The following is a 25,772-nucleotide window of genomic DNA, read 5'->3' as shown; positions in this document are numbered from 1 at the left end:
ATTTTTTTTTTACATTTTTGCGACTAGAAGGCCCAACACCCTCACCAAACTATGCCATGATGTTGAGTTCTATAGTGTATCCCACCTTATGGTCCCCAAGTAGAAGATCATCTTGTATGCCCAAATAGTCAATGAAGGCCTCATCATTTTGGAATGTGTTGAATTGTACAGGTCCTTCATGGTCCCAATCAATGAGTTAGTGGTGAACAAGAGGAAGGCCTTCAATGTTTATAAAGTTAGCAGGAGTAAGTGTGAAGATACAATTATATTAAGCTATGTTAAGGTATTTGTCAAGGTCATTGCTGACACTCTCCTCATCTATCTCAATCATGAACGAGTCCACATTGGCATCACTAAAAGTGCCTTCCAGAATGGGTGTCCTCATTCTTCGTATTTCGATCTAGAACCTAAAAACAAAGACTGTGTGGGATCCCTAGGCGTTGTTTCTTGACCAACTCTGAATTTTCTATAAAATTTTTCTTCTTCTATGGGTTCACCTAGTTCTTTGAATGTCTCAGTGAGTTCATAATCACAAGAGGATTTTTTCAAACCCCATTCCCATTCATTAGAGTTGGTGGAATAGCGGTTCTCTTGTTGATCATTGGAAATCATGATTTGTAATGCTTCTTCTAATTTTCGAGTATTTACCCTGAAGGATATGAAACCAAGCCCTTTTAAGCGCTAATTTTTAAATGTCAATTCTAGTTTCAAAGGTTGAGTGATACCTTTTTTCTTAATCCAAGAGGACTTTTACCATCGTACCCAAACTTTTGTAGCATCTTGAATCCTTTGCCATATTTTTTACATGGTATCCTAATGTGATCTTGTGTATCATCTTCATGGTCTTTGTAAAGCATTTTGTATAAGTCTTCTTCTTCCATTTCACCCCACTTTTGGAATATAGTAGGATCCCACATCAGCGTAATGATAGATACCCATTTAGAAGGATGTGGTCATCCATATTCTTTTGGTGAATTCATAACTTTCCGCAAGCACATGGTTTGATTTAGTGCATATTCACCCATGCCTTTATCCTAATATTTCTCTTTAAGCTCACCTTTCTTTGATTTTGAAGGTTTTAATGATTCAGGGTCAATATATTCTTACAATGGGATAGCCTCTCTATTAATTGGAATTATTGTCTTAGCTTTTGGCCTCAAAATATTGTAGTATATAAATTGATTAGGATCACCATTAATTGTTACTTCAACTCCATTATGAGGAAACTTAATGCATTGATGGTATGTAGATGGGACTGCTCTCATCTCATAGATCCATGGGCTTCCTATAAATATGTTGTATGTGAGATCGAGATCTAGGACTTGACAAACCACATACTTTGTAACCAGCCCTACTCTTAGAGGTAAATTGACTGTGCCTTTGGATGAGTTCTCTTCATCATCATATGCCTTAATGGTAATTTTGTTTGTAGCATTTACAACTTTATTTGAATATCCCAATTGTATTATTGTGTTTAAAGTACATATATTGAGACCAACTCCTCCATCTATCTTTACTTGTTTTATTTGATGTTTGTGGAGGAAGGCTTTAATGTGTAAAGGTGTATTATGTGGTTGGCTTACGAAGGAGTTGTCAGCTTTAATGAATGTAGAGAATGTGGAAAGGAAAGGTATCCCACCATGGCTTGAAAATGGTCCACGTTCAGATCAGTGGGGACAAAAGTTTCTCTCAAAGTTTTATCAAGGATGGCTTTATGTGTGGGGATATGCATAAAATTTTAAGAATGGAGATAAGCGCAGGCATCCTCCCTAACTATTCTACTAGGTCGTACTCAGGTTTGGCAGATGAGGAAGTAGTGGTTTTAGTTGGAGCACCCTGCAGGATGAATTTACCTCGATGAGTTGTGACATTAAATTCAGAGGTAGATTCAGCAGAAGCTCCAATGCCTTTTAGGACAACTTTGGCTCTTTGGGTAGAACTTTCAGGCATTTTGTCCTTTATGATAATAGTAGAGACATAATTGTCCATCAAAATGTGATTAATACTTGAATCATAGTTATAGGATGCTTTGGTATGGTTGGCTTGCTCTTTTGTGGCTTTGACTTTTCCCTTGTCATGTTTTGAGAATGGTTCCTTAGACCTCTCATGTTGTTGATTAGATGTATGTCATTCGATCTCAATGTCACCTCTATCAATAAGATCTTGTATAGTGTTCTTTAACCGATGGAAATTTCCTATTTTATGTCCCTTGCTCTTGTGATATTCACAATACTCATTGTCATTCCACCAATTTGGTTTGGCTTTTGGCTCATATGGAGGATTTCCTGGAATTGTTATTATCTTGTTTGCCACTAGCTTCTTAAAAGATGATTCAAGTGGTTCTCGCAATGGGGTGTATTTCCTTTGTGGTTTTGAAGTTGCTTGAGTATTAACTTGGTTGTTTGTAGAAGAACTTGATCCTGAAAGAATGATTATTGGTCTCACCGTGTTAGCATCAACAACGCCATGATTTATTGTGTTCTTGTTCTTGTTCCAAAAATGTGGCTTGTCTTTTCCTTTAAAATCCTCTTTGTTTTCTTTGAATATCTTGATGATTCCTTGCTCAATTAAGACCTTCTCTATTGCTAAGCCTTTCTCAATGATGTCCTTAAAGGTGGACAAACAAGCTTTCCTCAACTCATAACCAATTTCTTTCTTGACATTCTAAGTGAACATCTCTACCATTTTTTTCGGTGGAATTTCACAAGAGCATCTACTGGCTAAATTCCTCCATCTTTGTAAGAATGATGAAAATGACTCCCCATCCTTTTTCTTGGTGTTTCACAAAGTGGTAACTGATATATCTATCTCTATGCTATATGAAAAATGTTGTATAAATTCCTCTACTAAGTCACCCCATGACTTAATTCCAGGTGGAAGTTGGGAGAACCATTCCATAGCTTGATCACCTAAGCTTTGTGGGAACAATCTCATCAAGTATGTTTCTTCTAATGCTACCTCAATGCAAGCTGTGAAAAAGTGTCTTATATGTGCCTTAGGGTCTCCTTTGCCTCTGTACTTATCAAACTTTGGTGTTACAAAATGTGCAGGGAAAGGAGGCATTGGAATGCTCTTATCAAATGGATAGGGACATATATCTCTCATTGTGTAAGTTGGATTTGGTGTATTTATGTCCTCCATTTTCTTTTTTATGTCCTTTATTTACTCATCCAAATTGTTTTTTGGTGGAGACCGACTTCTTGGACCATATCCCATCCCTGAGCCATCGAGTGGAGGAGGAGGATACTGCATATATGGATGGTATTGATCATAAACATGGTCATATGGAGGAGGTCTATAATGAGCTGTGTATAGGGACCACTTGGTATAGAGTCATAATGAGGAATGTAATATCTTCTTTATCCATGCATATCATATTCTACATGCATGTCATGAGTTTGTTCTTGTGTAGTGGCCCCAAATTTGACATGGGGTTTTTCTTGTGTCCAAATTTTGAGCATTCCTCTTGATATCCAATTTTGGAGGTTGGTCCTTAGCATTGGTATGCATTTGAGAGTATTTTTTTGCATAAGAGTTCCATAATGGTTTGCATAGACGGAGTTGTTCATGAGATGCTCTTTTGTTAGTATCATAAGATTGACCATGTGTATTTGGGACCTCAGGTTTTTGAAACAAGGATGATGGTGACTCAGGCACGAAATGTGGTCCTATAGTACCTCCACTATTAGGTCTCCTTTGATCCATGTTGAGTTGAGTTTCTTGCATAGGTCGATTTTCCACTATTTGAGACATGTCAAAATCATGAAGTATCTTAGCTCCACTTTGTGCCATCACTTGTAGGAAATATTGTCTATCTCTTCTCATGATCTCTTCAACCAATCTATTAGAATGGGGATCCATGATAGAGTCTTCCACTTATACTGAATGTACTGAAATGTTGTCCACATTGTCATTGTGTGTATCATTGATGTTTTTATTATCCAGGTTCTCAATATTTTGAGTGTTTCTATAGATGTCCATGTCAGGTAAAGTGGTATGATCAGAATTGAAAAAGATATAGTTGTCGTACTTATAGCCACTCATGTTTGCAGACTCTTGAGCCTCTTTAGCTTCTCTCCTAGATTTTTGAGAATGGGTTTCAACCATGAACTAGGTCTTGACCAAGATGTGTGAGACTAGATGAAAATAGAAAAGTATGGAAAACTAAGAGTTGGATGGAATGTAAATGAATCTAAGGTGTACTCACAATGTCCAAAGTGTAAGACCAGTTATGTATGTGGTAGAGTAGGTGTGGCTTCCAAAGAGATGATAAATCTCTTGATGAGGTAAGTTGACCTTGACTCCAAGTAAGACCAAATGAGACCCAAAGGTGATAGACCTTGATGAGGGACCACTTAGCAAAATGTTGTTGTATGTATTGTGTTGACAAAGCAAGATGAGGACAAGCAAGTGACCTTTTGACTCAAGTTTAGACAAATGTGAATGTAATGCAAGGTGTAAAGCAATGATGAACTTTGTGAGACCCAAATATAGGCTGAATGCTAGATGAAAACCCAAAGAAATAACCTACGAAGCTCAAGAATTCTGAAATTGATTACTCTTTTTTGCTGGACTGTAATTTTTTTTCTAATACTGAACACAAACGTGGTTACCCAACACAGACGTGATTAGACACTGCATAGATACGTTTCTTAGATTTTGTGAATTCAATTTTCTATGATAACACAAACATGATTATAGGACACAGACGTGTTTTTGTCAGACAAAGATGCGTTTCCAAAATTTGAGTGCAATTTTCTAATCTGTGAAGTTGTTTGTTGTGACCAAATCTGAATTTTTGACCATTTTTCATGACAAGAGGACACAATGTTGACGAGGACTCAATTTTTGCAAGTGTTTGGACTCAAAATGACCGAAAAGAAAGTGTGTTGTTTGATGTAAAAAAATTTTGCATACACTTGAAGATACAAAAGACACACTATTTTGATGTTTGATCTTGAATGTTTGAATGTTTAAAAGAAGACAAACACAATTCTTATGGTTGGCCAAGACAATAGTTGTTGATCTCACATGGGGTTTCCCCTGAGGCTACGCTATTCAAAGCAGATACTTAGATGCTTGACCCCTTTGGCTCCACCCTTAGCACTCACTTCTCTGGGGCAGCCAAGCACCAGTCCCCACAAAAACTCCCAGTGGTGAACTTTGTATCTCTACTAAGATTTGAATGTGTGTGGGCTTCTCCAGAGGTCTGACCTCCTACCCCAACAGCTAGAAGGATTTTGGCTTTCTAAAACAAAAAGGTGCTAATAAGGCCATCCTCTCATGTGGCCATACAAAAGGCTCCTAGCTGGTAGGGGTTATTGCCTACTATTGATCAAATAAATTTGATCAAATGGGGTTATGGGGAAACATAGTGTCGGTATGAGCTAATCAGCACACGTTACCCATGGCTTTCACCATGGATACAATTATTTATAGTGGTTTGGAAGAGGTGGGTTTTATACACTACCACTTGGGTCGTTCACTCCTCACTAGTAGTCCTAATGACCACACGGGGAGGCAGGCCCTCTAAAGATTGAACACAAAGAGCATATTGCCCAAGACACACAAGACACTGGTTAAATTTTAGTGCACTAATTGAAGTGTTTTCTAGTCTATGGAAACAAAGAAAGAAATGAAAATCAAAAGAAAAACCCTTGCCAAGATCATGCAACAAAGATTTTTTAGTAATTTTGCAATAATACCCCTCCTATAAGCACACAAGTTAGGTAAATTTTAGATCCAAAAGACTTTGTGAAAAAGGGGCCTTCGAAAATGCGATTCACTTCAAGAAAAAGATACACCAATTCGTTAGCTAGATCAAAATATATTAGCTCAAATAAACCAAATCTGAAATCAAAATGACAAAATGAAACCCTAAAAACTGAAACAAAATCAAAACTACAAGAACTAAACACAGACGCGATTAGATCGCACATAGATGCATTTCTGTGACACAGAGATGGCTTTAAACCCCATAGACATGGTTCCGAAACATATACATGACTCCGGAACACATACATGGTCAAACGGATAACAAACGTGATTTAGAAACACAAACATGGCTCTACAATCTAGAAAATTGTAAAATACTGTCGAGGACATAGACATGATTTCAGAAATAAAAAACACGACAGAAAAACAAAAATGCAGTTTTAGAAGATGCAGACGTGAAAATGTCAAAATGTTGTCGTAAAATGTCAGATTTGTAACTTCAAAAACATAAAATCTACAACAAAGATGTTAAATGCAAAAGGGACAAGAGTCCCATCGAGTGTGCCAAAATATTTATGGTAAAAAAGGAAACAACAATATTGAAAGACTGAATAGATTCAACCACAAAACCCTAGCCTAACAACAACAAAGATCCACCATAACATATGAAGATTACCTAAGATAAATGCAAATCAACAAAATCACAAAGATGATACCATCACATGTCTAATAGGGTTTGAATCTCCATTCTTCCAATCTCCATTGATCTTGCTTGATATATTTGCTCTCAGATTTTATGTGTGCACAAGAGCTCAACAAAGAATGGAATTGTGGTTGATAGCTAGATCACATATGAAAGTTCTAATGCAAGAATGCTTAGGAGGATTGATAATGAAGGAAGCATCCTCTTATATAGAAGACACTTTAGGAAATGGAGGGATAATATTAAGAGGTGTAAAAGATAAATGGTTGGCTAGGATTAGAGGGTAGGTAAAGGAAATAATAAAGAAATGAGAGGGTAGGTAGTGTAGGAATTAAGAGATGAATGACATGTGCCATGGGCAGAAAAGGCTAATGAATGAATTAAATAAATAAGATATTTATTTAATTTAAGAAAAAGGACAATTTAAATAAAAAAAAGTATTTATATAAATGAGGAAAGGCTTAGAAGAGGATAAATGAATTAATTAAATAAATAAAGATTTCTTTAACTAATAGAAAAATTAGGCTTAAATAAATAAATGAATGAAAATATTCACTTAATTGGACAAGACAATTTTAGGTGTCTACAACATATATTAGAGTTGGCAACTTTCAGGGTGAACCTTTCAGGTTACCCAGGTATGCATTGAATAGATATATTTTAATTGAAGTAAGTCGACAACTAGCTTATATTGAGAAGAAAAGTGGAGGAAATTTTGGGGTGGTCTTCCCAGTAGAGCTTGGATACTATAGCTGTAGATCAATTTCAGATCCCTTGAACCTTGAACTTGAATTCAAGAAGTTCAATCTGCAGTTATATGTTGCTAGATATAAATGTGATAGTCGGAATTTTTCTATAGAGAACTTAAATGTTGATGATGGTTTTTGTCATGAACCTCAACTAGAAGACTACTGGGAGAACTGTGGTGAAGAATTTGAAGTTAGAAGAAGATTATGGTCAATGTTCACAACTCAACAAAGTGTGACAATGGGTTTGTCCATGAATGTTTCTGATGTGCAAGAAGATGAAGGCGAGGAAGTTGTTGATCTTAAGTTCGATGAGAGGATAAGGGGCAGGCTATTCCAGAGGTTGATTGGGATAGGAAAGGGGATAATAATATTTAGGCTAGAACCTTCAATGTGATCAGACGAACAGAAAGATGACTGAAAGATTATCATTTTGGACAACAACCCATATCTACACCTAAGAGTAGAAAAATTGGTCAAACTCGTGGAAATTATCAATCATCTATTTCTCCTTCTGACATTGTTATTGATATTGTAGGTAATGAGACACAAATGACAAAGAAAATCAAAATTGCAAATTTAGGAGAATCTTCTCTAGGTTCTGCCTCTGCTCATGTCACCAGATCTCGTAGTAGGAAAAGCAGTCAGAAACTCCTTGCAAGGTCACTTGTAGTAGACTTGGATTATGAAGAATAAACTAAAGGAGAAATGGATGCTCAGATGTAGGACAAGCTCATTACAGGTGCTACTGATAAAGGAAAAGAAATCCAAGAACCTGAGGATTCTGTGAATACCATGGTCATTGTCACTACTAACTAGCAATCACCACCACCCAAGGAGACATCTACTATTCCCAAATGGTTAAGTTCTTCTCTTACCAAGAAAAGGAATGTAATCCCTATCGTAATCCCAATGGAGGACATTATCAATAAATGTTTGGGAAGAACATCAAAGTCCAAAAGGCTTAAGACCGAAGTAATGATTGATGTGGATGACCAAACAGGACATTGGATTGCAGAGGTGGCTAGACCTCCAACAGATAAAGATGCGGAGAATATCACTATGAAGGACTTTGTCATTATAAAATATTGACTTAGGGGTGACCTCTCGAGCTCTGGATGCTAAGCATTTAGAGACTTCCACTAATAGAATTCTCACTAGAACTTGGAAAGATGTGAAGGATACAAATGAAATGAAGCAAATCATAATGCAAATGGCCCAATATATCAATGCTATAAAAGATCTTAACCCTCAACTGCTTTCTCAAGTTCCCTTTTCATTTGACCCAAGATCCCCAATGAACTAGAGACTAATTAATCAGGTTCCAAGAAGCTGAATGGTTGTAGACGTATTCAGTGAATGACTAGAATCAATTGCCCAACAAGGAACTAGCTATATTTCCAATCTGGTCAAGGTGTTTAAAAATGCAGAGTCTATAAGTAATGAATTGGAAACGGAAATAGTTTCTTGGGAAAAAGATAAAAGCAAGTGGGTGGCTCTATTGAAGCAAATGATGGATACACAGAGGTATGGAGTAATGAATTTCTTAGCAGAAAATCCGGTTCATGGTCTTGATGACAATGTACTTTTCGTGTGCAAAGAGAATATTGAGTGGAGAAATTAAATTATTCAGCAAGGACATGAGGAATCCATTAAGCTTCTAAAGGAGTTAAAAGAACTAACTAATTCTATGTAGAAAGACATTGAAATGCATAGATCTGCAACTCCTAAAAGAGGATAAGCAGACGCTTGAGGACTCATCTGATATGATCTAAACTTTCAAAGATCGAGTGTAGGAAAACCAAGAAGCAATGTCCTTGACAATAGAGGATTTCTTAAAGATTGCAAGAATTGAATCCATTCTAGTGGTTTGCTTTGATCATCTTGAGATGCATAAGGATAAAGTTGTGCAGGTAAGCAAAAAGAAAGAAGTGTGGAAGCAACGAATTCTACATATCAGTCTTCCACATTATCAACTTATTCTCAACTTCTCCTTAGCTCACTTGGAGTGGTGAAATATTTGAAGCACCCCTTCATCACTAAACAAACAGGTGGAGGCCACGTCATCTATAGGAGCTTGATTGCATCACTGTTGCTCGCGACTTATGTCACTTTTCCTATTTAGTTGTTGTGTTTTTAGTTTTTAAGATAGACTTCTTTAACTCCCATGAAAAGTTAATCTTTTTACTCGGCTTCAAATGTAACAAACTATCATAGCTTGGCGGCTATATATACTTGATTAAAAGCCTTGTCAAAGGTCTGAGAATTTTTGGGTTAAGATAGAATAGAAAGCTTTATCTTCTTTTTAGCAATATTATGTACTCTGAAAAAGAAAGGCAATTTTGTCTGTGAATAAAGTTGCAGCATTATCCATTTTTTATAAATGTGTGTGTTTATGAATTGTAATGTGAATCTTTATGAGGATTCGATTCAATTATGGAATTTGCAATCTTTCTGATGCAGTGTATATGAATGTGTGAAAAAAAAATGTTTGAAATTGTCTATCTTACCGATTAGAAGAATGAAAGCCTGTGAACTTTAAGAAGAAATTTGTACGTTAAAATATTGCAGTGTTCATTTTGTGTTGACATATAAATGCTTAAATGCCGTTAATACTTTTTGGTAAAAAGTGTGCATGAGAATTGCTGTAATTTAAGATGACTGAAAATCATTCCTGGGGAGTTGTACCCGTATATAGAGGTTAACTGTTTAAGTAGTTATCCAACTGTTGGTGTATTTTTGTCTTTTGTTATGGGCATGTAAAAGTCAAAGAATCAAAATGTGTAAAAGGCAAATCTATTAACCAACAAATTTTTGGCGACTCTGTTGGGGAGTTGAATAAGTAGATTAGATACAATCATAAGGTAGATAGGGCAGTCTTGTGATTAGCTTAAGTATTCATCTTGTCTATATTGAAGAGACATTTTGTAGATAGGCTGGAGTCAAGAAGATATACAAGGTCCCATAGACGTGAAGGGGTGTTTGATTCTATTTTTCAAGAACTACAAAATTTGAATTTTTCCCCATCCTTTGCACCTAGAAAAAGAGCAAGAAGTAGACCCCAAGATCTTCTTCTATTTTACCTGTATCTTTTGTTTGTCACGCCCTAAATTTGTATGGTGTTTTTCTTCCTACTATAATCAATCCCACACCTTTGAATATTGTATTGCCCATGGCTGCTAATAACCCTTGGGGGCCAGCGGTAGAACCACTTGCTCTTGGAGCAAATTTAAATCCCTTACCGAAAGGTTTAAGAGATCATTCACCCAAGTTTAGTGGTGATGGAAAGGTTATGACTGATGATCATTTGAATGCCTTCAATGTGGCTTGTGGGCTATTAGCAATCCAACATGAGGATGTGGCTGTAAGATTATTTTTTCAAACATTGACTGAAGTTGCCGCAGATTAGTTTTACTATTGACCTAATGGTGATATTACAAATTGGCAAGATCTCAAGACAAAATTTGAAGCTAGGTTTAAATTAGTTGAGGATGAACACTCACTTTTGGCCCAATTAGCACAATTGAAAAAAGAGATTCCTGAAACGATGAGAGATTTTGTAGCTAAGTTTGGTAAGATAGTCTATAAGATCTCAACTACTCAAAGACCCTCTGATGATAAATTGAAGTGCTTCTTTATTAATTGAGTGCCTTTAGAAATAAGTTTCCTAATACGTAGGCAAAAAGTGCAAAATTTAGTAGCTGCCAAGACTTTGGTTGTAGAATTGGAGGATGATTTAATTGTTAGAGGAAAGTGGAATAAAGAAGTTCAAACTGCTCATCCGTAAGCATCAACCTCACAACTACATCAGAGCCAATGATTCAGAGATTGATGAATGATGTGATAACACTTAAGAGACAATTGCCTAAATTTAATACAACTTATCCATAGACCTATCAAGACATCTCGAGGAGATTTTCAAATCAGTCAGTAGGGACTGGAGGTAAAGCACTACAATTACCTCTTGTGCAGCAAAGGCTAGCTATTGAAGTGCCTCCACCAAAAGCTAACATGTGCATTTTTCATATCACCAATGACCATGATGGAAGTTCTTGTCGAGAGATGGTGTGTTATGCCCAGTTGATTGGATCTAAGGAGGTGCTAAGTGAATCAAGTGGAGAAGAATCTTTCAGGCAACCTGGTGACTCTGAAATCCACTTCCTTGAGTATGAGTCAGATTCAGAAAGAGGAGGTGATATTTTGGTTACCTTGGAAGATCCTTCCTATGTTGTACTGACCAGAAATCAACAGAATGTAAAACCTTTGGTTGCTCCCTCATCTTCTGTTGTGAATACTAAAGGTAAGGAGATTGTTTCTCGATTTCATAATAATGATTTTAGACCTCAAGAACCCCAGTTATTGAAATTTGTAGAGACTGAAGGTTCGTTTGATATCATAGAATTTTGTAAATTCTCTCGGATCAAATTACACCAGCTTAATACCTAAAATTAAACCCCAAGGAACTTAATATATTGGTTAAGTTTGTAAAAGGAAATAATGCATATGTACAAGCTGGCATGGTACAATAGTCAATTAATGCTGCATTGTCTTCCCAAGGTGATGTGTCAACTCATCCTGCTATTCATGAATTTTTTCCTGAAATAAAAACCCATCAAGTTGATGATATGTTGTCTATTCTTGAATCAAAACCTTAGTCTTTTTATATATCTTTGTTCATAAATGGTCACAAATTAAATAACTGTATTATAGACTGAGGTGCCTTAGATAATATCATGCCATCTGCAGTAGCTAAATCCTTGGGATTATCCTTAACAAAAACCTTTGGTAGGTGTTATTGAATGGATTCCAAATAAATACCCTTATTAGGATAGATCAATGATGCTCAAGTGGTCCTTGCTGCTCATCTAGATAAAATAAGTAATTTAACCATTTTGATACCTGATATCCCTGCAAGTTATGAAATGTTGTTAAGTCGTACATTTTGTAGAGACCTAGGGAATGAGATAAAGATGGATTGGTCTGAAGAAACCATTCTCATAGGGAAACAATGAGTTATTTTACAAGCCGAGCCTAAATCTAAGTTCACTGTTTTCCCTTCTGATGATCCAAAGGCCCAAATATTATATCATGAATGTCAATTTGGAAATTATATGATCTTATTCGGTAATGAAACTGCAGGAAATCTATTACAACCTGAGACAATGGAGGATTTATGGTAGATGGATTTTGATGGAAGTTGTGCAACATGAGGTCCTGAAGCAGGGATAGTCCTCATTCCCCCCTCTAGCAAACATATTCCTTTTTCCTTTGAGATGGAATTCAAGAACACAAATAATACCACCGAGTATGAGGCCTTGCTATTGGGATTAGCTGAAGTGAAGAAATTGGGAGTGAAGCTATTGCGAGTTAAGGGAGATGAAGAGTTGATTGTGAAACAAGTCAGAGGGTTGTTCAATGGAAAGAATAAGAGATTGAAGCACTACCAAAATAGAGTCTAGGATGAAATTGAGAGTTTTGATGCATTTTCTATTGAAGCTATCCCTAGAGAACAAAATTCTAACGCTGATTCTTTAGTAGTATCAGCTTCCCTATTGATTCCCCATCCTGAGTTTGTAAATAATACCTATCGAGTGGAATTGATATATCGACCTAGTGTACCTAATAATTCAAAATTTTGGCAGGTTTTTGAGAATGACATGGAAATCAACAACTTCTTGCATTGCGTAGAAATGTTCACTGTCGCCTTCTTTAAAGGATCAGATGCTGAATGTAAGGAGTTTTCATCAGAACTGGGTCAAGAAATGAATGATGGGTAATACAACTAAAAGGAAATAAGATTCCTAAAGGGTTGGTCTCTTTAGAATGTCTATTTGATTGTCATGATGCCTTTAAGAAGGGAAAAGACTAACGGATTCCTACAGTCCAAGATGTTAGTGGTTATGAAAGAGTTAATATTGGAACTAAGGAGGATCCAAAGTATGTTAATATAGGAAAATGTTGCACACCCACAAAGAAAGAAAGGTTCATAAGTCTCTTGTTCGAATACAAAGACATTTTTTCCTGGTGCTATGATGACTTGAAGAACTTCAGTGAAGGAAAATTTCAACTTCATATTCCTTTGAAACCTAGAACAAGCTCTTTCTAATAGAAACTTGGAAATTTTAATCCCAAAGTTGCTGAAGCTGTATTTCAAAAGGTAGACAAAATGTTGAAAGCTAGAATCATATATCCTATTCACCATTCTACCTAGATAGCCAACATTCTCCTAGTTCGTAAGAAAAATGCGAAGATAAGAATTTGTGTGGACTTTTGAAATTTGAATCAGGCCAGACTCAAAGATAATTACCCATTACCTACTATGGATCATATCTTGCAGATAGTCTCTGATTGGGAAATGATGTATATGCTTGATGGTTATAATCATATTAGTATTTCAGAAAGCGACCAACATAAAACTGCTTTCATCACTCCCTTGAGTACCTTCGCCTATAACAGGATGCCATTTAGTCTAATAAATGCAGGGGAAACTTTCTAGAGGGCTATGGACTTGTCCTTTGATCATTTGAAAGATAATAAAATTGCTGTATATCTTGATGACCTAACTGTCTTCTCGAAGAGGAGAAAGCATCACCTAAGAGACTTAAGGCAAGTATTGCAAAGATTTCGGGAACATAGAGTGTCGTTGAACCTAAAGAAGTCATTGTTCGAGGTTATAGAAGGCAAATTACTTGGTCATATCATCTCTAAAGAGGGAGTTAGAGTGGATCTTGAGAGAGTAAAGTAAATTCAGCAGTTAAGTTTACCATCGAATAGAAATGCAGTCAGGTCCTTATTTGGGTAGGTGAATTTTCTGAGAAGATTTGTTCCAGATTTTGTAGAGACCACAAGGTGCATTGTAAACCTGATGAGTTAAAAGAAGGTATTCAAATGGAATGAAGAGGGGAAGAAAGAATTTGAATCAATAAAAGAAGCTATAGCTCAAGCACCTATTCTTGTTCATCTAGATTTCAAGAAAGATTTTATTATCTATTGTTATGCTTAAGAACATACTATGTCAGGGATTTTATTACAAAAGTATGAAGAAAATGAAGAAGTTCCAATATCCTTCATGAGTGTTCCTCTCAAGAAACATGAATTGAGATATTCGCTGATGGAAAAACAATCATTTGTTGTTGTGAAAGCTGTAAAACAATTCAGATACTATATCCTTCATTCTCATGCGATAGTTTATGTGCTGTGTTCTGTTGTTAAAAGCATTTTAACACAACAGGATATAGGAATGACCAATAGAGCCTCATGTGTGTCTAAGATATAGGAGTTTAATCTATAGATTAAACCAACAGAATTGGTAAGAGGACAGGGTTTTTGTAAGTTAATTACAGAAAGTAAAAATGAAGTGAATGAGGAATTGCCCTTAGTATTATTTGTTGGACTTCAAGACTCTTGGTTTGCAGACGTTGCATATTACCTGACTTATGAAGACTGTCTAGCTCATCTCTCTCCGAGAGAAAAAGTGAATATGAGATTAAAGGTTGCTAAATATGTTATTTTTAATGGTGTGTTGTACAAAAAGGGGTTGGTTGGAACTTTCTTACGCTATGTGGATAAGTTGCTTCAGGAGTCACTGTTGAAAACCTTTCATGATGAAGCCTATGGTGGTCTTTTTTCATCAATAGTAACTGCCTATAAAATTTTGAGAAATTTTTATTATTGGCCAGGTATGTTTAAGGATGTATACACTTGGGTAGCTAAGTATGAAAAATGTAAGTTATTCACTGGGAAGCCACAACTGGCAATGTTACCTCTCAGACTAGTAGTTATTGATGAACTATTTAAACAAAGGGGTTTAGATTTATAGGTCCATTGTCACCTAGTTCAAGTGTCAGACCTACACACATACTGATAGCCACATATTACTTCACCAAATGGGTCGAAGCTATTCTAGTGCGGAAGCCAACTTTTGAGGTTGTTTGTAATTTTCTTAAAGAAAATATTCTGGTTCGTTTTGGGGTTCCTCAGAAAATTGTGGCTGATAATGCAACAAAATTCTCTTCTGCTGAGATTTCATTATTTTTTAATGATCATGGGATATCTCTCACTCACTCTTCAAATTATTACCCTCAGGGTAACAGCCAGGTGGAGTCAAGCAATAAAAATTTGATAAATATTATGAAGAAGCTGGTTAATGAAAATTTCAAAGATTGACAAAAAATACTGTGTGAAGCTCTCTGGGTGGATCACACAGCACCAAAACGAGCCATAGGGATGTCACCTTTTGAACTAGTGTATGGCATGGGGGCTCAAGTGTCACTTCCCTTAGCACTTATGGCTTCCAAGTTACATACGGTTATTGAAGATGCATATTTTCAAGATTCTCTAGAGAAGAGGATTATTCATTTAATGAGGATTGAAGAAGAAAGAGATAAATTCATTGATCGAATTATAGAACATAATGTGCGGGTCAAAAAAATATTTGACAGGACAGCCAAACCATAAAAAATTATACTAGGTGATCAGGGTTTGCTTTAGGATAGAAGAAGAGTACCAAAAGGAGCACTTGCAAAGTTCAAGTCATTATGGAAAAGGCTATTTGTAATTCAAGAGGTAAAAGGCCCTAATTATTTCAAGCTAGCATATCAGGATGGTACTGTTCTTCCCCTGACCAATAATAGGCAGGATTTGAAGTTATATCAATTGTAAGCAAAAGATCCTAGGGTTCATGTCTTGGTCGCTTGTCGTCCCAGTCCCCAGTCAGAGCCAATGTTAGTCCTCCCTACTTTTATTAAAATTTCAATTCAAAGGTCACCCTTTGATGTTTATTTTCCCTTTCGCTCATGTATTTCTTCCCTTTGAACCCGAGTCATTGAACCTTTTCTTAGTTCAAAGTTCAAGTTCAAAGCGCACTTTAAAAGAAAAAATCATGGCTTTGTTTTATGGTAAAACCGAGAGATTTGTTGAAATTTGTATTGAACTTGAACCTTTGAGCCTTTTTGGTTTAAGGTTCAAGGTTCAAAGTTGATCATGCATCAATTATGTCTTTACTCATTCATTGTCCTTTGTTTTGTCGTGAAGACTGTTTAATGTTTTTTTCTTGTGTTATCTCACAATATTAAACTTGAACCTTTGAACCTTTTAGTTCTTGGTTCAAAGTTCAAAGTTCAAAATTCATAGTCTGAGGCTTCATTTAGGAAATGGTATGTGTATCGTGGAGGGAAAATGGTGGTAGGAAAGGAGAATATTCTAGGTAGTTCAAAATGTTAATTTCTAATTATGGCAAGAAATCATGGTAATTCATGTGTTATGTGATGAAATGACCAAAAATTAAATGCATGTCAGTTATACATCAAATCAGGTGTCAACTCACACAAGCTTACTTAATTAGTACAGCTAGCTAGGATTTGAGTGTGATTTTTTCTATTTTTGTTGCAAAAGCTAGCGATCTTTCTAATACCTTCTTGGTTGCCATGAAAGCGAGGAAAGTTGGAGGTATTGTATCTGCATTTAGAAGGTTTCCAAGAATTTTTTGTCGAGATCAGGTTAGTTTCAATTGTTCTCTCTTCTACTGTATTTACTTGTTCTGGAAGATAGTTGTTGTTTGTTCCCTTTGCTGTGTAGAAGAATTTATTTCATTCCTAAAATTGTTTGACAAATATGAGAGGGACCATCATGAGGCCAACTCTACCAAAATTGGGTCACACTTCTTTCTTAGTTAGCTCACTTCCAGAGATGGGGGACACTTCATTAGCATAGGCAAACCTCTCTAATTTTCTTGGGAGAGTTAAGAACCCAACCCAAAATTCAATGATGGAGAAAATTGTGAGGAGTGGTTTGGTTGAGGTTGCTGCATTTCCCGTCGCTGCACCATGTCCAGAGCTAGTTTTGGAATGTATGAATTGATATGATGCGATGCAGAGGTGTATCAGGGACATTAATAGTGAAGTGTTGTTCAAGATAGATAGGAAGACCGTAATGGAAACTATGGGCATTCCTCATAAGGATCCATATGAAGACTAGACCATTAACACTTCATACTCCTTTTCTAAGAAGAAGAGCACTTATAAAAGTGTTATTTCCAGGAATTGGTTATTAAAAATTCAAAAGGGAGGTTCTAGATTACCAAGGCCACTCACCAGAGAGAACTTAATAATAGAGGTATGGGATATTATTGTTCTATTGAATATATTGAAAGGAAATGCCAATGCCTTTTACTGGGAAGACTAGATGTATTTTTACATCCAATTCATATTGAACGGAAGTGCCTACCTGGATTGAGGACAAATTGTTGTAGAGAGATTGCATGAGAGTTTAAACAAATTTGTGGGAATGAGTAGTTTCTATATGTCATCAAATTTGTTTTATATGCTTGCTTGAACCTGAGATTGGAATGGCTTACATCATGAACCCTGGATTGATGGAATAAGGGTATATGAATACTATCCTCACCTGTAGGAGCAGAGATATGCAAAAAACTTCATAAGATGGAATGATATTTTTGCTGGAAGATTAGTGCATGTGTTGCAGGGTAATACAAGTCGGAGATTATTGACAGAAGAAATAGAATTTATTTGTATTTATGGTAGTTTCTTTATACAATTTTCTCAATTTACATATATTAGAGTTGGCAGCTTTTAGGGTGAACCTTTCAGGTTACCCTGGTATGCTTTGGATAGCTATGTTTTAATTGAAGTCAGTCGATAGCTAGCTTATATTGATAAGAGAAGTGGACGAAAGTCTGGGGTAGTCTTCCCAGTATAGCTTGGATACTATAGTTGTAGATCAATTTCAAATGCCTTGAACCTTGAACCTTGAACTTGAATTCAAGAAGTTCAATATGCAATTATATGTTGCTAGATATAAATTTGACAGTCGAAGGTTTTCTATAGAGAACTTAAATGTTGATGATGGTTTTTGTCATGAACATCAGCTGGAAGATTACTAGGAGAACTGTGGTGATGAATTTGAAATTAGAAGAAGATTGTGGTCAAGGTTCATGGTTCAACAAATTGTGACAATGGGTTTGTCCATGAATGTTTCTGATGTGCAAGAAGATGAAGGCGAGGAAGTTGTTGATCCTAAGTTTGATGAGAGGATACAAGGGTAACCTATTCCAGAGGTTGATTGGGATAGTAAATGGGATTATAACATTCAGGCCAGAACCTTCAATGTGATCAAATGAACAGAAAGATGGCTCAAAGATCATCGTTTTGGACAACAACCCATATCTGCACCTAAGAGTAGAAAAATTGGTTGAACTCGTGCAACATCTCAAGCATCTCTTTCTCCTTCTGACATTGTTATTGATATTGCAGGTAATGAGAAACAAAGGACAAAAAAAATCAAAATTGCAAATTTAGGAGAATCTTCTCTAGGTTCTGCCTTTGCTCGTGTCACCAGATCTCATACTAAGAAAAGAAGTCAGAAAATTCTTGCAAGTTCACTGGTAGTAGACTTGGATTCAGAGGAAGAAACTGAAGGAGCAATGGATCTCAAATGTAGGACAAACTCATTATAGGTGTTGCTAATAAAGGAAAAGATATCCAAGAGCCTGAGGATTCTGTGAATACCATGGCCGTTGGCACTATTAACTAGCAATCACCACCACCCAGGGAGAAATCTACTGTTCCCAAATGGTTAAGTGATTCTCTTACCAAGAAAAGGAATGTAATCCCCATCTCAATCCTAATGGAGGACATGGTAAGTAAATTTCTTGGAAGAACATCAAAGTCCAAAAGGCTTAAGACTGACACAATGATTGATGTGGTTGACCAAATAGGACATTGGATTGTAGAGGTGGCCAAACCTCCAATAGACAAAGATGCAAATAATATCACTGAGAAGGACTTTGTCATTGAAAATATTGACTTAGGGGTGACATCTCAAGCTATGAATGCTAAGCATTTGGAGACTTCCACTAAAATAATTCTCACCAGAACTTGGAAAGACGAGAAGGATACAAATGAAATGAAGCAAATCATAATGCAAATGGCCCAATATATCAATGCTATATAGAATCCTAACCCTCAACTGCTTTCTCAAGTTCCCTTGTCATTTGACCCAAGATCCCCAATGAACCAGAGACTAATTGATCAGGTTCAAAGAAGCTGAATGGTTGCAGACGTCTTCAGTGAATGGCTGGAATCAATTGCCCAACAAGGAGCTAGCTATATTTCGATCTGGTCAAGGTGTTTAAAAATACAGAGTCTATAAGTAAGGAGATGGAAACGGAAATAGTTGCTTAGGAAAAAGAGAAAAGCAAGTGGGTGGCTGGAAGCAAATGAGGGATACATAGAGGTATGGAGTAATGAATTTCTTAGTAGAAAAGTCGGTTCATGGTTTTGATGACAATGTACTTTTCATGTGCAGAGAGAATATTGAGTGGAGAAATTAAATTATTTAGCAAGGACATGAGGAGTCCATTAAGGTTCTAAAGGAGTTAAAAGAACTAACTAATACTATGCAGAAAGACATGAAATGCATAGATCTTCAACTCCTAAAAGAGGATAAGCAAATGCTTGAGGACTCATCTGATATGATCCAATCTTTCAAAGATCGAGTGCAACAAATCCAAGCAACAAAGTCCTTGAAAATAGAGGATTTCTCCAAGATTGCAAGAATTGAATTGAAGTTAGTGGTTTGCTTCGATCATCTTGAGACGCATAAGGGTAAAGTTGTGCATGTAAGCAAAAATAAAGAAGTGTGGAAGAAACGAATTCTACATATCGGTCTTCCACATTATCAACTTATTCACAACTTCTCCTCAGCTCACTTGGAGTGGCAAAATATTTAGAGCACCCCTTCATCGTACGAGAAATAAGTGGCGGCCATGTCATCTGCAGGAGCTTGATTGCATCACTGTTGCTCGCGGCTTATGCCGCTTTTCCTGTTTAGTTGTTGTTTTTTAGTTTTTAAGATAGACTTCTTTAACTCTCATGAAGAATTAATCTTTTTACTCTGCTTCAAATGTAACAAACTATCATAGCCTGGCGGCTATATATACTTGATTAAAAGCCTTGTCAAAGGTCCAAGAATTTTTGGGTTAAGATAGAACATAAAGCTTTATCTTCTTTTTAGCAATATTATGTACTTTGAAAAAGAAAGGCAATTATGTCTATGGATAAAGTTGCAACATTATCTATTTTTTATAAATCTGTGTATTTATGAGTTGTAATGTGAATCTCTGCGAGGATTTTATTCAATTACAGAATTTGCAATATTTATGATGTAGTATGAATGTGTGAAAAGAAAACTTTTGAAATTGTCTGTCTTGCCAATTAGAAGAATGAAAGTCTGTGAACTTTAAAAAGAAATTTGTACTTAAAAATATTGCAGTATTCATTTTGTGTTGACATATGAATGCTTAAATGCCTTTAATACTTTCTGGTAAAATATGTGCATGAGAATTGTCATAATTTAAGTTGATTGAAAATTATTCTCGGGGAGTTGTACTCGTATATAGAGGTTAACTATTTAAGAAGTTATCAAACTGTTGGCATATTTTTATCTTTTGTTATGGGCATGCAAAAGTCAAAGAATCAGAATGTGTAAAAGGCAAATCTATTAACCAACAATATATATGATGTAAGATTTCATTGTAGATCATAGAGGAATGTGGTATGTGAGCGAATAATGTAATAGTCATTCGTGATCATGTTGGGTTTATGCAAGAGAATAAAGTCCTCTGGTATTAAGCTTAACTGGATTGTATTCAGGGATAGGAGATGCTATCATTGTAGTTCATTCTTCTTTCCGGATTGTAGTCTAGATTCTTATGTAGTCAGTGAGACTCCTTTTGTAATGAGCAGTGTACTCTAGGTTGTTTGCCTTCGTACAAGTGCAGGACCCTCAATTTGTAATCACATACTTACTGTAGAATTATTATCTAACTGTAGATAGCCTTCCCACTGTGGTTTTTCCCTTTATCGGATTTTCCACATACAAATCTTGGCATCATGTGGATGGTATTTATTCTCTATTTGTTGCTTGTGCTCAATTGGTATATCTGCTATTTTAGTAATTGGTTTATACATTCCATTATTGTTCTTATGTGTTCTGATATTAAAGTTTTAATTGCTGAAGGTTTCGGTAATCTGGTGACAACGTATTCACCGCCCCTCTCAGTTGTCTTCTGGTTATTTGAACCATCTAACAACATCAATTTTATGTGTTTCTTATCTACAAGCCCAACATTTTGATAAATCAAAAGACGTAATAAACATTCATTTAACCTCTTTGCATGTTGATTAAAATAATAGACAATCACTGGAAGTTGTAGAATAATAAGGACTATATATATTATATTTTCATAGGAAAAATTGAATATCACAATATTGTTGTATAATTTTTATAGACTGTTGGTTTTACATAGTCCTTAATATTCTAGAACTCTAAATGATGTTCAATTATTTTTATCAACATTTCATTCACATGGTAAGTGATATAATGAGTTATGTGAAATTTATAAGACAATAAATAATAAAAATAAAGTCAAGAGTGCTACATAATACCAATCTTTCACTCTTATTCACCTATTTATGGTTGATTAAGGAATGCAACAAATTCTATCTATTGAAATGCTCACTGATTGTTCTTTTTAAGATTTTAGGATCAATATTATTGGATACTAAAAGTTCACTTAACATATGATAAGAACTTGGATGTAGAATTTACACAAACTCGAGCAAGACTTGAACTTGATCAAGGAGGAGTAATGGTCTTTTGGCTTCCTCTGTTTTTCCTTTCTTGTTTTTGTTATGTTTTGCAACTGGTGGTATTTTTGGGGCCTGTGTACCCACTTTGAAAGACTTAATGCTAATTAATTATGCTAAGACTGGTTTGTTAAAGGTTGATAGGGATAAGGCTAGTAACAATATTAGTAGTATGGTTTATGGAAACAATTACTATGATACTTCTGTTATTAGTAATAGGAATGATACTAGTATTAGTAGAAATAGTTTCAGGGGCATAAAAAAATTTGATCATTTTTTATTTAAACAAGTATCCTACTACTAGTTGTTTTACAGTTGGTGTATAGTTAATGTTGTAACACTATATCTCTTTTTTCGATCAGGACAGTCACCCTGCTAATCTAATCAAAAACATATGATAAGAACCTCTTAGTTTATGCATACATAGAATGAAATGAAATGAATCATATATTTATGTATAAACCTATGGGACGTTGCAACACATTGTTTCATATTTAGTAAAGAGCAACCATATGCTAAATAGTCATTTTTTATTATATTGTATTTTCACTTCTTTTATTGAAACTTATATTTTTATAATAGAATAGTATATTTTCAATAATTGATCGCTAGCTCCATTTAAATTTGTATATTATTTAAGCTCTTTTCATGTATTTGTTGCTACATGACTCAGTTTTTTAATCTTTAGTTGACTTTTACATTGCGTTTTGTATCAAGAAATTGATGCGAAGCATATAGCATTCACTAATGACTATTTATATAGTTGTTGAAAATTTGTTATTAGTCTAACAATTCTAGTAAATGTTGATAAGTACACAATAGTAAAGCTATATGAATAGGAGAAGATGAAGCCATTGGTAATCTATGTGCTACAATTTTTTAAGATGTTGGACTTAGATGCAAACAATTAATACATAGAATGAACTTGTGTATAGGTCGTAATATCTATTTTAAATAATAAAATAATATCAAATTTATTACGATTATGATTTGATAGTGAGATACAAAACTGGTAGTTTTGGTAACAAGAATGAGATAAATGATGGCTATTAAATATATTCTAATATTGTATATTTTCATTAAGAAAGTTTATTTGAATGTTGACTATTGTAATATTCACCTAGCTCGTGTGAAAAGACTAGTTTAAACACATTTACAAACTAAAAATTTATGATAAATCTTTTGTATTCATTATGTTATTTTATTGATGTTTATTAATAATTCTTGAAGTTAGTTAGAAATATTGACAAACAAGTACATTGATATGTAAAAAATCACATCATTAGATAGGGGAAGAGCACCAGTAGTGGATATAGATAACTTCACACATCTAGAACTCTTAAACCAAACATCGGATTTCAATGATTTTTTTTGTTGTCTTCGTATGCGACTTAACTACTTATAACTAAGGTTTTGGCTTCTGGGTAGTAAAGATGCATGTTGTGGGATCAATCACGCACACAATGATAACAAAGTACACATTTCAAAGTGTCCCCTGATCCATACTTACAAATGTTCCACTAACCATCAACTTAATTTGCAAGTACTTGTGCACAAATGTCCAAGCAGTCATGCACAAATGGGCCAATTATGGATCAAAAATGGTATTTTAAGATCCAAAAATCTTAAAATGATCAGCTATTGGTCCATGTGAACTTTATTAATGACCTTTTCCTTATCATTTTTCTACTCCTTTAAAATTAGTAATTGGGAGGTTGGGATGACAAAAACCTATCCACTATTGAAACTATATCCACTACTCATACTCTTTCCCTAATTTTACTTCCAAAAATCTTAACAAATCTTATACAATTATCACTGCAACAAATTATAACGAATTTGAACTTTCATTTGCTAAAACTAAATTTAAAAATTTGCCATACCAATATACATGGCAGAAGGAAATTATATAACAATAATTATATGTTCAAATCACACACTTCTAACGGCCGTGGAGCAGGCCGTTTCTTGAATTTTATTTGTAACTCTCCTATCAAATATTTTTTTTATAGTCATAGGGGAAAGCTTATAGAGTTATATTTGGCATTCTTTGCTATAATAAAAGATCAAGCTCTTCCAAGTTTAAAAGACAAAATGTTACATTTTTGTTTACACTTTATTTGCATTTTGCCGAAAACATGGACACTTCAAAGAGAGAGTACAGATAGTTTGACGAGACGGTTTCTGCATCTCAGACTTCATACTTGAGGAACAAGCCGGCTTCTTGAAACTTACTTTCCACTACTAAATCCATACGGCTGTTCATTTCTAGGGTGAAATGATTCTTCCAATCACCCACTTCACCTTTGCGAAAAAAATGTCGATTGCTTAAGTGGGCATTTTTTAAATCCACTTTGCCATTAATGTTAACATCTAGAGTGGAAAGAGATTGAAAGCTGCATTGACTGTCTATGCAACTAATGTCTTCCTCTGTCAAAGAAGATTGCCCCAGGAAATCAGAAATCCTTTTGATGTGGGACAAAGAATCTGCCTTCAATCTTCGTATGTCAAAAACAAGATGTTACTTCGATTCCTACTGGCATTCCAAAAGCTCAAGACATGATTAACAAAAGGACCATAGAGAGAGACACCATTACAGAATGAATCAAAGAATACCTCCTTGGAAACTGGAGATGTAGTTTCACCAGTAAAGACACCTTGTATTGCAGGCAAGAACTTCCAGTGGGAAACGAATGTGTCCTTGGGATTTCGAGCGGTATAAATCATTCGGTAGCCCAAAGCCGTGATTTGAGGTGGAAGAGCAGAGTAGGGAAGGTGGGAAGGTGGGTGCCAAGCAACCTTGGCGAGGGCATTTCTTCAATCGGAGTAGAGGCATTAGGCATTGCTTGTGAGTTGTAGAATCTATCTAACCGGGGAATCAAGTCATGGATGCTCTTTCCCTTCAGAACGTGGCCCTTGCTTTCACTCATAATGCTGGCAACGATTGATTTCAACCAGGTGGTTCCCGTCTTGAATCCAGAACACACAAACACATCGTCCTCCCTGAACATAGCTGATGCTGTTCGTGCATGCAGCTCCATGCAGCTCATGCATTCCTATTCTTAGGATCCACCATATAAAACATCCTTGCACCATAATTCACCATCGCAGACCACAGCACACAAAAAAAAAGCTATCTCCAGTTCTTTATTTAAGACTGTTAGTTATGAAATAATCTCCTATTTTTAGTGTTGAAGTTTGTTTGAAATTAGCATGCATTTCAATGCAAGTAAAATTGGATATGCATCCTCTTTCTTAGGACAGCTAACTCTAGTTCCACCATAGCAATCCATTTAGTTTGTAATGCACAGTATTTGATGAACTGCCGTCTAAGTTTAGAGTTGTGTTAATAGAGTTTCTTCGGTGTAAGTATTTGTAAGGCTGTGAACTCTTTAAATAACCAGCCTTTTTGTAATTCTAATGTGCTGAAATAATAAAACAGGGTCTGTGTAAATTCTGGGTTCAATTTGGATGTTTCTAATTGTATGGTTTGGCTGTGAATTGTTTATTCTGACATAAATATTTATATTTAACAGTTGGTTTTAAGAACAGGGGCAATTTTAGACTCTACAAATGGTATCAGAGAAGGTAAAATTGTTTTGGGTTAAAGTTTTATTGTTGGAATTTCGCCAAAGTTAATCATGTCGAATTCTAACAATATGCCCATTCCAGAATTTGATGGGAATGATTATGATTATTGGTGCATTAAGATGCTGACCTTTTTGATTGGAAAAGATTTGTGGGAGATTATTGAATCAGGTTATGAAGAGCCAATTGATTGGAATGCCCTTACAGCCAATGAAAGAACAACAAGAAAGGAAACAAGGAAAAAGAATACTCAAGCTTTGTTTCACATTTAGATAGCTCTTGATAAGAGCTTATTTCCAAGAATATCAGGAGCAACAACTGCCAAAGATGCCTAGAAGACTCTACAAGAAGCTT

General features: G+C 35.4%; 1 protein-coding gene across 1 annotated transcript; it reads right to left on the bottom strand.

Moving 5' to 3' along the window:
• Nucleotides 1-23,845: 23,845 nt before the first annotated feature.
• LOC131049712 (cytosolic sulfotransferase 5) lies at nucleotides 23,846-24,871 on the bottom strand. The gene is given in 3 exon segments (XM_059209847.1): nucleotides 23,846-24,326; nucleotides 24,329-24,552; nucleotides 24,594-24,871. Coding segments are annotated over 3 exon segments (807 nt in total). The 3' UTR covers nucleotides 23,846-24,021.
• Between the last annotated feature and the right edge of the window lie 901 nt (nucleotides 24,872-25,772).

The sequence above is a fragment of the Cryptomeria japonica genome, chromosome 1 (genome assembly GCF_030272615.1).
Source record: "Cryptomeria japonica chromosome 1, Sugi_1.0, whole genome shotgun sequence".
NCBI lineage: Eukaryota > Viridiplantae > Streptophyta > Pinopsida > Cupressales > Cupressaceae > Cryptomeria > Cryptomeria japonica.
Note: the sequence above shows the minus strand (reverse complement) of the source record. Positions and strands in the feature narration are given on the sequence as shown.